Here is a 12757-nt window from a genome sequence, read left to right on the forward strand (position 1 = left end):
AAGCTCTTGCCCCTGTTTCCTGCCATGTGTCTACTGTTTCGGGCTTTCCAGTACACCAGTCCAAAGCCCTTGGGAAGCCTCTTGTCAGCCCTGGGCTAACATTTTCTTCTGGCACACCGATGGCTGGCTCCTGACCCAGGAGTTCATGTGGCTTCACATTGCATAAGGTATTCCCTGGGAGCCACTGAGAGGATGGAAAAACCACCTCTCTAAGTGGCTCTCACAAGAGCTCTTTCTGCCAGGCTGTCTCATGAGCCCAGAATGGAAGCTCTTCTGGTGCCAGTGCTGGCTTCCCAGCACTTGTCAAGACAGCCCTGGGGACAGCCAGAGGCATACCCTGCCTCCACCCCTCAACACCTGCTGATTCAGTGGTGCAGCCTGAGTACCCCACTCCAAAAGCTCCCAGTAATGACTTGAAAACTGGGTTTTATTTATTTAGATTTGTCTAGTGGAAAAGAGCTTGCTTTGTCTTTACAACAGTTCTTCGAGTGGTTTCTGCTTTCCACTGTCCATGGAAGAAACTGCTGTGGCATTTGTTTTGGACATTACTTGAGGTCCCTTGCTGCCTTCCGTCCTTGCCTGGGTTGTGACGTAAAAGCCACCATGGGGACCGGTTGGAAGTGTCAATCAGGAGTTTGCACTAAACACCTCTGGGCCTGATGCGTTTGATGTTAGAGAGACACAGAAACAAACTGTATTTCCTTACTTCCCAAATGCATCTCAAAAATACATGTTGGAGATCTATCGTGGGCCAAGCACTGTCTTATGGAGAGACCGGCCCTGCCTGCACAGGGCATGCATTCTCATGCTACTAGCAAAATTGCTGCTTTGAGCAGTTTTGTTACATCCCAGATAACAGAAAAAACCATGGGAATAATGAACCTGGTAACTGCCAGCTTCTGGCTTTATTTGCAGGGACAGCATGCAAGATTCAAGAAGTATGTGGGGCACAGCGCACACGTCACCAATGTGAGGTGGCTGCACAATGACTCTGTGTTGCTCACAGTAGGAGGTGCTGACACAGCCTTGATGATCTGGACCAGGGAATTTGTGGGGACCCAGGAGAGCAAACTGGTTGACAGTGAGGAGTCAGATACAGATGCAGAAGAAGATGGAGGTGAGTCCCCATCAGCCATGTCCCTCCCTTCCATTATAATGGTACCCTTCTCTCTATTCCCTCCTCTTGAACACCTGAAAACCAGCTCACAACCCAATCTCTTTCTGTTGTTTGAGGCTATGATAGTGATGTTGCTAGAGAGAAAGCCATTGACTACACCACCAAGATCTATGCTGTGAGCATCAGGGAAATGGAAGGCACCAAACCGCACCAGCAGCTAAAAGAGGTGTCCATGGAAGAAAGGTATGGTGTTTGCAAGGTCTGTTTGCATTTTTTTTTTTTGTACCTAACAACAAATCTATTTGAACTAGAGTACATTTCTTTGCCCTTGAATTTATAGCAAAGGGAGACTTTTGTTATCTGCCTATGGGGTCTTAACCTATGCACAGACTTAAGTTGAGGAAACTGCCCAATGCCCTCAGCACAAGGCAAGAGTCATTCACAGTTATGCAGATTGGTTATGGTGTATGGCTTGGATAGGCAAGAAATTTGGCTGGACTGGGCTTCGCTCACCTAGGGGAGAGAGCAAGAGAGCCCCAAAGGCCCTTGAATGCATGACTAACAAGACAGCTTGCTGATGGGCAGGACAGGAGGGCAGGCTTTTGAAGTGGACTGGGGGATGTTGGCGGAGTGGTGGAAATCCTTCTGTTCCGACCAGTCTTTCTGTGATTCGCTGTCACTTGATGTGCTTCCCATTACTGTGCCCTCATCTGCCCAGCTCTGTGCAGGGCTGGCATTTCCAGACACGACCCTTTGTTTTGCCCCTGTGAACGCTGTGTGTAGGCAGTGGGCTGTCTTGTACCTTTCTGATCTTCAGTTTGACAAGAGAAATTGCCAAACATTGTATAATTTTTAAATGCAAAGCTTCTAATTACATAATTAACTATGTCCCTAATTGGGAAGCATAAATATTTACTGAAAACTGGAACCAGAAGAGAATCTCAGTGATCTGGCCCAGACTGATGAACATCTGGAAAGTTCTCCATGAGCTCTTTTCCTTGAGGTAGGCTGGATGATCAGGGTTACTTCGACACAACACTGTTTGCTGAGATTCAAGGTTTTGCTTTTGTCAGAGCCTTCTGCCTAATGAAGCCACGTGATAAACATGTTCCCCACTTACTCTCAGATGTGGGTTCAGATCCAACCTCTCACTTCAGTTCAGTGACCGACTCTGGGTAAGCTTGCTGAGTGGTGGGTGTACCATCGGTGAGATGGATGATGAGGCAGGAAAACCCTAATTCTCCTCTTGAGTCCTTATTACATGTTACAAGTTAATTCTCCCCTTGAGTCCTTATTGCATGTTACAGTGCAAAGGGAAAATTTTCTTTTGCTTAAAAAATGGATTTTTCTGAAATGATTTTAAAAGTATAGTTTCTTTTTCTTAAAGTAACTACAAGGAGAAAATGATGTTAAAGAACTGAACAAAGAAGCATGTACACACAAATGCAGGAACAGGCCTGCCACTTAATTGATCTACCCGAAAAGGCATTTGGTCTGAGTTAAATCTTTTTAAAAAATAAAGTATCCAGCCTCTCCAGCTTCACATTCCATCCTGAGTAGAACTGGCTTGCCCATTATTCGAAGGGTGTTTAAGCTGGTTTCTACACCACTCAGTGGTGGATCACATGGAAATGAGACCCATCACTAAAATACCACCACTAAGGTTCCACATTTGATTTCAGGTGTGAAATCACATATCATACAACCACTTCCTGTCTTATTACCTCTTTGCACAGCTCTATAAAAAGCCATGCTGTCCAATTTAGTATGAGATGGGGAATGAGGAGGGTAGCAGTTTTCCATTTTAAAATTAAAACTTGTTAACACATATTATTTTCTTTATTTTTTCAGATTGAAGAATTGTTATATGTTAGGGCACACTGAATTGAGTCTTTCTTTTTCAAAAACAAGAAAAAATTCTTTGTAGAGTTATAAGCAAGCATTTGTCTACTGTAACTTTAAAATATAATTTACCCTTGAATGCAGTGAAGAAAACATATAGTAAAGAAAACCATTTTAAGAAAAGTAAAAGGTCCAGGGAAAGGATCAGGCCTTTTCTGTAGACAGCGATTTCCTTGATAACTTAAAAAAGCTTGACAGCCCCAGTTTATAGAGGGCTTTTACCCACAGGGACAGCTGCACAGCATGCTGGGAGCAGAGTGTGCCCATGCTAGCCAGGGCAACGAGTTAGCAGGTAGAGAGAAAGTCCAAATCTGAGCCAAGAACAAGCAGCCTCTCCCATCCTGGCCAGTGACTTTAGGGGACTCTGGACTTCAGAGATAGGACGAGGCAGTTCTAAGCACAGAAGAGAGAAGCATCAGGCAGGAAAAATCAGAATGAGTGATAGGGTGTGGGACAGGACATTTTGCATCAATCATTTGGAAGCAACTGAAATTTTTTATTCCAAAGACAGCCATGGATTATTTCTAATTAGATTCAAATACTTGACTTTAAAATAGCTATGAGACTACATCATGCCTTCTTGTACAACTTCTAACATATTGTGACTTTTTATTCTTCATAAGTCATATGATCTTCAGTTCCAATATTTTGGGAAGTGAGGAAAAAAATAATAATTGCTCTGAAGAGAATGCTGGCCTGCACTTAGCACACATGAAATATGCCAATCACGTGTCGGCTTTGCCTCAGCTTACCATGCCTTCACTTGGACTCCTTCAGCCAGCCCCAACCTTGGATGAAGCTGCTGCCTAGCAACCGTGCAGGATGCATGACCAGGAGTGGGGTGATTCCTTCCACAGTCTGCTCTGCGGGTTCCTCCCGTTTGCTGAGGCCAGTCAGGAGCTGAAGGGCTGGACAGACCTGTGGGTGTTTCTCTAAGGCTAGCAGGAGGAGAAGGGCTGGAGATGTGGGAAGGGCACACAATGCTGACTACATCCCCCTGTGTTGCTTTTGCTGACTGAAACTTGACAGCTTTAATGTGGATTCTGGAGATTCGAACTCGGGTCCTTGTGCTCGCATAGCGAGCTCTTTACCCACTGAGCCATCTCCTCAGCCAGCCGTTTATTTTCAAGCGCCTGCTGTCTAACATGAGTGTTTCCTAATAACTTAACCGTCTGCATGAGGAGACTGGAGAGATGCTTAGCGACTAAGAGCACTCGCTGCTCTTGCAGAGGACCCAGATTTGATTCCCAGCACCCACATGGCAGCTCACAACATCTGTAACTGCAGCTCCAGGGGATGTGACACCCTCCTTCAGCCTCACATGCAGTGCACTTATATACATGCAGGCAAAACGCCCATACACACTGAAAGATAATAAAAATTTAAAACTAGACTGTTGTGAAAGACAGTAATAACAGAGATTTTAATTTACTATATTCACTTGGAACCTACATTCAGACAGAAACCTACCTTCAAGGTAAAGACACAGCATGAGCACAAACTGGGCTATCTTTATGGAAATTGGCACAGGGACAGCCACTCACTTAAGTTGGAGTTTTCTCTGTGCACCTGTATTGGACGCCTGCACAGTTTTCAAACCCCATAGTAAGCACTGGGGCTGCAGCTTTTGATGAGTAAAAGGATCCAGGGCTTCAGTTTCACCCGTGACTAAAACAAGTTCAACCCAACTTTCTTTGTGTTCTTATCCCAGAAGCTGTGTAACTGTGGCCACGAATCAAAACCTCGCTTGACCTGAGGCACAGTTACTCTTTGCTCAGAAATGTCTTGAGCTGTTGCCGGCCTCTCTCACTTGGTTTCTGCCCAAAAAGGCGTTTCTAAAAATAAATTATGTAGCAGAGTTTTTAATTTTAAATTGCATTGTCTTAGCACCAGTTTAATGCACTTTTATTTATTAATTGTGAATAACTGTAAAATTATGGTGCTTCTTTTAGTCACTAATGTATCAGATATATTTAGTTTTCTACATTTATTCATTTATTTGCATGGAGGGAGTACATTTGTGCCACCATGCAGGCCAGGGGGCAGCCTGTAAAAGCAGTTCTTTCCTTCTGTCATGTAGGTTCTGGAAGTTAAGACTCAGGTCTTCAGGGTCAGCAGCTCCCCTGCTGAGCCATCTCACTGGCTCTAAGTAAATATATTTGGTCTAGATACTCAGCTGGTGTGTGTGTGTGTGTGTGTGTGTGTGAGAGAGAGAGAGAGAGAGAGAGAGAGAGAGAGAGAGAGAGAGAGAGAGAGAGAGAGAGAGAGAGAACCTCCTAATTTCCTACAAGTATTTAAAAATGACTTTTAAACTATTTTATATTAATTACTCATGGTTTGGCAAGCCCCTGACAGGAGCAGCTGCATTAGCCAGGGTCCCCTAGAGGAATAGAACTGGAAGAATGAGTTTATATTTAAAAAGGAACTTATGAGATTGGCTTACACAATGCAGTAAGAGTAGACCAACAGTGGTCGTCTCACACTGAGGAGACACTCACAACCTGGTGCTGAGGGCCTGGAGCTTTACTGGAGACTCACTGAACTCCAGCCCCCAGAGGAGGCTCAGAGAAGCAGGTTCCTATCAGCAAAGGGATCAGCAGTGGCTCTGGCAGAATGGATGAACTTTCCAGTTAGAGCAAAGTTCAATAGAGTAAAGAACAAAAAGTAGTTCCTCCTGTAAGGTCCCTCTTATCTGGGATGCTACCAATTAAAGCAATGAAGATGTGCCTTGAAGTGGAGGACTCCTTGCCTCCAGGCTGCTCTCCGCGGCACTGCCCATTGCTCCTGTTGTTGAGGAATGTGACAGTGGGTGTGTGGGAAGACCCTAGGGACCAGACAGTCTTCTTCTCTGTCAAGCTCCTTTCCCTGTGTCACGGGTAGTACTGTGTCATGGGTAGTACCGTGTCACGGGTAGCACCCACAGTAGTGCCCTTGTACTGCCCACACTGAGTTGATCTCACCTGTCAGTAACCCCAGCTGAGGGTCTGCAGCCAAGTCGGGGTCCTGAACAGTCATCCTTGCTCCCCCCACTCTGCAGTGCCCTCTCTGGGCTCCGCCGTCTCCCCTACCCTGCCCTAGCAACAAGAGGGGCTCATAGTGTTCACAGAAGAGATAGGACCCTTGTTTTCGTGTGGTTTAGGTACCCCTAGACTTGGGGATGTTCCAAGTGAGCTCTCTTTCCCTTTCTCCTTTGTGGGGACTGAAGAAAAGTTGTCGTTTCACAAACTGCCCTCTCCATGGGTCTCAGCACCACCAGGAGGAGACACTTGCTAGCAGAGCAGCAGAGACAGGCCATGACACATGAGCAGTGAAGGAATTTACCAAGAGAAAAAGGCAGAAGTTTGGTGTTTGGGCTGAAGTGGGCAGACGGTAGAGAGGGCCTCTGCTGCCGTGGGGTCAGCTTCTTGTGGACAGTGTCAAGTGTCACCATGCCCTGTCTGTGAGGTCTCACTGGGTAGAATGCCTGTGTGGGGTTCACATCCAGGTGGTAAGGTGGACATAGCAGTACTTTTCAAGGAATAAGTTTCAGAGTGTGAATTGTCTCTTCTTGAGTCTATCTGTGTAAGACAATCCGAGTCTCCAGGAGTCAAACTCCTCACGGGCTGAGCCTGCTCGTTAAAGTATGGATTCTCTGGAGTGCTGTCATGGCTGCCTAAAACAGACCGCAGTTAGGGCTTAAGGTTAGTTCTTTGGTCCCTCCTCAGAGACAACAGCATCCTTCTTCTAAGCCCAGCTTGCATTCACCCAAGAGTGATTTCAACAACATTGAGGTAGCAGGGCAAGAATTGTCCTTATCAGGGATTATGAAAAATGAATTAATTGTAAGTATTCTCTTACATTAATATTTTAGATATATAATCACTCTTAAACCTATGGTATATATTCCTGAGGAAGCCAAGAACCTTTACTAACCCTAGACAAAGAGCAGATTTTGAGCTCAGAAAACTTTTTTTTTTTGCATTTATTTATGTGTTTGTGTGTGTTTATATGTATGTGGGCAGGTTACCGTGAGGCATGTGCTGGTTCTCTTCTTCCACAGTGTGAGTACGGAGTTCAAACACAGGCTGTTGAGTTGAGCAGCAAGTGCCTTCACCCACAGGGCCATCTCGCCAGCCCTGGCTGGGAGCTTTTATAATGACAGTGTCTTTACCTGCTGACTGACAGGTGCTACCTGCAAACAACCGCAGAATTCCACTGTGGCATTAATGTTTTCCAAACATTTTTAAACATGCCTGTCATAGTTAGGGTTTCTATTGCTGTGAAGAAACACCATAAACACAGCAACTCTTTGTTGTTGTTGTTTATTTTTTCCTGAGACAGGGTTTCCCTGTGTAGCTTTGGCGCCTTTCCTGGAACTCATTCTGTAGCCCAGGCTGGCCTCCAACTCACAGAGATCCGCCTGGCTTGGCCTCCCGAGTGCTGGGATTAAAGGTGTGTGCCACCACTGACTGGCTCACAGCAACGCTTATAAAGGAAAATGTTGAATTGTGGTGGCACCTTACAGTTTCAGAGGATTAGTCTATTATCGTGTCATGGTGGTGCATGGCGGAGTGCAGGCAGACTTGGTTCTAGAGAGGGAGATGAGAGTTCTACATCTTGACCTGCAGGCAACAGGAAGTGAACTGTCTACCACACTGAGCATAGTTTGAGCATTGGAGACCTCAAAGCCCGCTCCCACAGTGACACACTTCCTCCAACAAGGCCACACCACCTAATAGTGCCACTCCCTTTGGGGGCCATTTTCTTTCAAACAACCAACACTGCTTATGGTTAAATGGATATAATCGAATATTTTATTTTTAACTTTGAGTATGCTTATGGACATAAGAAAAGGCAAACCTATTCAAAGAATTGTCTACTATGTGTACTATAAAGAAATGTTATAGGGATTTTGTTTGTTAGGTTTTGGGGGGGGGATCATGCATGTCTGTGTATGAGTATGACACCTGAGTGCAGGTTCCCTTGGCGACTAGAGGTATTGGAGCCTCTGGAGTTATAGTTTCAGGCAGTGTGGGCTGTCAGATGTGGGTGCCGGGAATCAAGCCATACTCTGTACTGGAGGAACTCACTAGTAACCACTGAGCTGTCTCTTAGGCCCTGGTTTTTTCCTTGTTTCAGCCTCAATTGCCTCCTGTAATTCCTTATTATGTTGGTCTGTAACATTGAGACATATTTTAAGTTATATTGGAAGCAGACTTTGCTGTGGGACTCTTGGCTCCCTGAAGGTTACTGATCATAGAGCTACTACCACTGTGTGGGTAGCTGGCCCAGCGCCTTGCACACAGCAGGTAAATCTATGTCACAAAAGGTAAAGGGAACTGAAAATAAACATATATGTGTTACCATAGCCATCAATCTGCTTTACACACCAAGATGCCCTGTCAGCCAATTTGTGATGGAACAAAGAGCATGCCAGAACATGGTCATGATTGACAGTGATAAAAATATAGGAAAGTTAGACACGTTTCCCTGCGTTAAAGCAAATTACCATATATAGGCAATCCCAGTTTTTTTTTTCCCTAACCTTTTATGCTATGTTTGGAGAAGAAAATCTCCTGGGAGAACCTGCCCCCAATTTTGATAAAATGCTTTGTTTTTAATGAGTAGCTGTGTGGGAATTTCAAGCTTGCCAAAGGCAGGATGAAGCAGGACAAGCTTTTCCTCCATGATCCTGTCAACTGTGAGTGAACAGCCTCCTGCTCCACGGGCTTCACAAAGGCCCTTTGTCCTGCTTGGTCAGTGGCTGCTCTGAAATCTTGTGTGGTTGCTAAGAACTGACAGTCTTTCTAAGCAAGTGCTGCAGAATAGGCCATATGAGACCCCAACGCTGCTAAATCCTCCACTGAGGCTTATCCTGGGAGCACTGAGATCTGGCTCTGCCCGATGGGAGGGACGGTCCTTTAGTCCAGCGTTCCCAGTCCACTGGTGAAGAGGGAGTATTCCAGAGCTTGCTCCTGTGGAGTCCTGTGGCTGCTTGCTTTGCAGAAGAGCTAGCCCAACCCTTCTGGGGGGAGAGTGCCCGTGCAAGCAGGCCTCCGATTCCCAGAGACTCTGTGGGCTCAGCTCTCCTTCCTCACTCTACCCCAGATCCTGTGAAAAATCTGCCCTCGTAACTACTCTGAGCAAGTAGAATGTAGCCAGATTCTTGTTTTTATAAAGGTGGATGGAATAAACTAAAATTAAAGTATCTATTAAGCCCTGAAATGCTAGAATCAATCATTTCCAAGGCCTATGTTTAGGTAGATAATCACCAAAAAGCTGAATAGTTGACTTTTAAGTGAATGTAATGCTATTTTCATAAATGCTTTTCTTTCTGCAAAACCCTTGACTTTTTTTTTAAATGTTGGTTTGAAGCAAAGCAGTGGTTTCTATATATAGCTGATAATTTATAAACTTAAAACTGCCACACATTTTAGAGCAGCCTGTCTTTTCTAGAGTGGTAAGGTGTAAAAACCCTGAGGTAAAGTGCTAGTGTGCGGTTTTAACATGTGCCCAGGAAACCCTCCCATGTAATTAGTTGAAAGAAACTTACTCTTAATTAGTTGTAAGAAACTTACTCTCGGAGATTGAAAAATAAAAGCATCAAAACTAAGCAAGCTCTCCTCTGTCAAAGGGGATCAGCTCTCCAAGGCTGTGACGGGATTGGGTTGGAGTCTTCCTGTGCTATCTCAGAGACTCCATTTGAAGGGATTAGGTGACATCAGGGACGGTTTCTCTCTCGTGTGCTCTGTGGTGAAAATGTGGTGACTGAGGAGATCTTTGCCATCATGAGTGGGTGTGCAGCGTGGGGAGCAGGATGCTCCCTCGAGTGGGCTGACAGCATGCAGATCTGCTCTGTGCCATCCGCTCCTTCCAAGTTAGTGCCAGACTCTGTCATCTGCACACACCCCTTCTCCCAGCCCACCGCGCTGCCTCTGCTCCTGACGCTACCTGTGTCTGAGGAGTTTGGCCGATGGTCACCCGGCTAACTGTACCACTGCCATGCCATGGTGACGTCGTCAACTACAACTTTTCCCGTCGCAGCTTCACCTGCTCCCTTCTGTCGACACCGTGTCACCAGTAAGCTGACCTTTCCTGTGTGTCCAGTGTTTAGACATCCCCCACACACCTCCTTTCTAATCTTACCACCCCTCTTCTACTCAAATGCCCCTCCCCTGGGCCCGTTGGCCATCCCCGCATATTTTTCCTACACCTGCCTCTCCTCTTTCCCGGCTAGAAAATCTCCTATCAATGCAGTGCCACACCCAGAAACTTCACACTGTCAGCTGCACTCAGGCTCTCTGTGCTGCTCCCTCTCCAGCTTCTCCTCCTCCACCAGTCAGCTGCCGCCCTGCAGTCTTCTTGGCTTTGCTCTGCTCTGTCACTGACAGCACAGACGCCATGAGTACAGCTCGGTCTTGACTGTCCTTCCTCCTAACCACTTACCTCCTTCCTTCTCAGAGGAAGTGAGTCCCTTTTCCTGTTCCAACTGGACCTTCATTTGGAGCTTAGGCGCTGAATTCCTGTCCATCCATGTTCCTCATTTCTTCTCCCTTTGTCCCATAGCTGGAGCCACATTTTCAGCCAACAAAGATGTCCCAGCCTTTTCTGCCCATGTCTAACTCCCTTCTGAGGAAGGCAGATCCTTTGCTCTTACAGTTTTTCCTTCTTCCCTCCTTTTCCCCTCTCAACCAGGTTTCACATCGTCGTTCTTTCACTCTCTGTCCCTTCTCATGTGTCTTCTTTCCTGACTGTTGTAACGTGAGGACATCCTTTCCAGGCCCCTAGAACTCCACATCTATCTTTGCTTTTGTTTCTTCCAGAGTAGCCTTGGGTGACAAAAATGTGTAATCCACATACAATTGATTTCTCTAGAATTCACACGTAAAAGGTGCTGAGAGGGTGACGTGTGTGTGTGTGTGTGTGTGTGTGTGTGTGTGTGTGTGTGTGTGGTTTTTCGAGACAGGGTTTCTCTGTGTAGTTTTGGTGCCTGTCCTGGATCTCATTCTGTAGTCCAGGCTGGCCTCGAACTCACAGAGGTCCGCCTGGCTCTGCCTCCTGAGTGCTGGGATTAAAGGCGTGCGCCACTGCTGCCCAGTTGACATTATTATATATATATATATATATAATTTAACCAATATATGAAAAACATTATCTCAAACCATAATTAGTGTCAATGAGTTTACATTTTTTAAAAATTATTTTACATCTGAGCTTGGTAATGTGCACCTGTAACCCCTGCATTGGGGCTACAGAGGCAGAAGGATTTAGAATTCAAAACTAGGCTTGGCTATACAAACAGAAAAAAAAAAGTCCCTGTTTTGCTAGGTCTTAAAGTCTTGATGTGTGTTTTACACTCATAGCACATCTTAATTTGGAGTAGTCACAGTTCAAGTACTCAGTAGCCGCCATGATAGGCAGGACAATTTTAGACATAGCTCTCTCACTTGCTTTTGTTTTTTGTTTGTTTGTTTTTAAACGACTTTCCTTCTTTACCCTCCCTTCTCATTCCCCAGCTACTGTTAGCTCTCCATCATCTTTGACTGCCTTGTCTCTACTCTCTACCTTCTCCCTGATTAATCCTGTGGGTCTCATCCATTGCCTGGAATTCCCAGCATCACATCTCTGACTCCAATGGGATTGTCCAGTGCTCAACTTGTCAATTCTGAAGTCGATTTCCCCTCACAGCCCTCCCCTTCATTGGTGGTGCCATCACCCCCGACAGACGGACTCCTGCTCAGAAATCTGCTGGGGTTATGTCTCTTGCTCCATCCCAGAAAGCCAGTCAGCTCCAGAGCTCAGTGAAGCCTGCTGAACGTTATTTCCACCTCGACCTTTTCTTTCTCCTCAGTCATGGCTCCGATCAAGGTGTTCATCATCATCCTGGCATCAGTACAGAGGCCTCTTGACAATCTGTCCAGTGTTACTTAGTCCTTAGTTAGTACTTGGGCCTCCTCACTGTCCTTTTGACCTTCAGCCATTCATCTGAGCCCGTGATACTCTGGGGAGCAGGTGCATTGTCCTAGGCTTCAGGCAGAGCATTTTCAAGATGTCAGGCTTTTTTAGAACATCCCATGATTCTCTACCTGATTCTTTGCCCTTTATTCCATGTCACCACTGATCAACCCTGTAGATCTGGTTCTCAACCTGTGGGTCATGACCCCTTTGTGTCAAATGACCCTTTCACAGAGGTTGCACAATGGATATCCTGCATATCAGATATTTACATTATGATCATAACAATAGCAAAATTATAGTTATGAAGTAGCAACAAAAAATAATTTTAGGATTGATATCACCACAACATAAGAAACTGTATTAAAGAGTCACAGCATTAGGAAGGTTAAGAACCACTGCTCTAGATGGTTCTAGAAGTCATAGGGACAGACCTAATAGAATGTTTTAATAACATATAGTTCCCACAGCTTTGGAGACTTTCTCTAAACCTGAGTTAATCTTGAAACATTGAGAGTATAGTAGAGATATATTATCTATCTGTCTATCTATCTATCTATCTATCTATCTATCTATCTATCTATCTATCTATCTATCTCCCTTCTTCCCCCCTCTACCCCCTCTCTGAAATGTGCCTCCTTTCACACACATTCATAAATACTGTCTTGTACCTAGGGTTTATTGAATCCCAGAATCCTATTCATGGAGTGACCTTGTGAGAGATCAGTTATAAAATGGACTTCAGGTCCAAGTGATAAACATGGCTGGATTTTCTAAGATGTTTTGAAAATTCTTGGAGCATTT

At 45.2% G+C, this 12757-nt stretch overlaps 1 protein-coding gene across 9 annotated transcripts in view; it reads left to right on the top strand.

Moving 5' to 3' along the window:
* Eml6 (EMAP like 6) overlaps positions 1–12757 on the top strand; it is a 268175-nt gene that overhangs the window by 229625 nt on the left and 25793 nt on the right. For 5 of the 9 annotated variants that reach the window (XM_028891555.2, XM_037208907.1, XM_028891557.2 and 2 more), the window contains 2 exons: positions 916–1117; positions 1234–1360. In XM_028891555.2, coding sequence (XP_028747388.1) covers positions 916–1117; positions 1234–1360 — 329 coding nt within the window. Of the gene's footprint in view, positions 1–915; positions 1118–1233; positions 1381–12757 lie in introns of those variants that run through there. The other 4 variants (XR_005092272.1, XR_005092273.1, XR_005092274.1 and 1 more) reach the window with 2 other exon arrangements.

Source organism: Peromyscus leucopus, chromosome 10, assembly GCF_004664715.2.
Source record: "Peromyscus leucopus breed LL Stock chromosome 10, UCI_PerLeu_2.1, whole genome shotgun sequence".
NCBI classification, from domain to species: Eukaryota; Metazoa; Chordata; class Mammalia; order Rodentia; family Cricetidae; genus Peromyscus; species Peromyscus leucopus.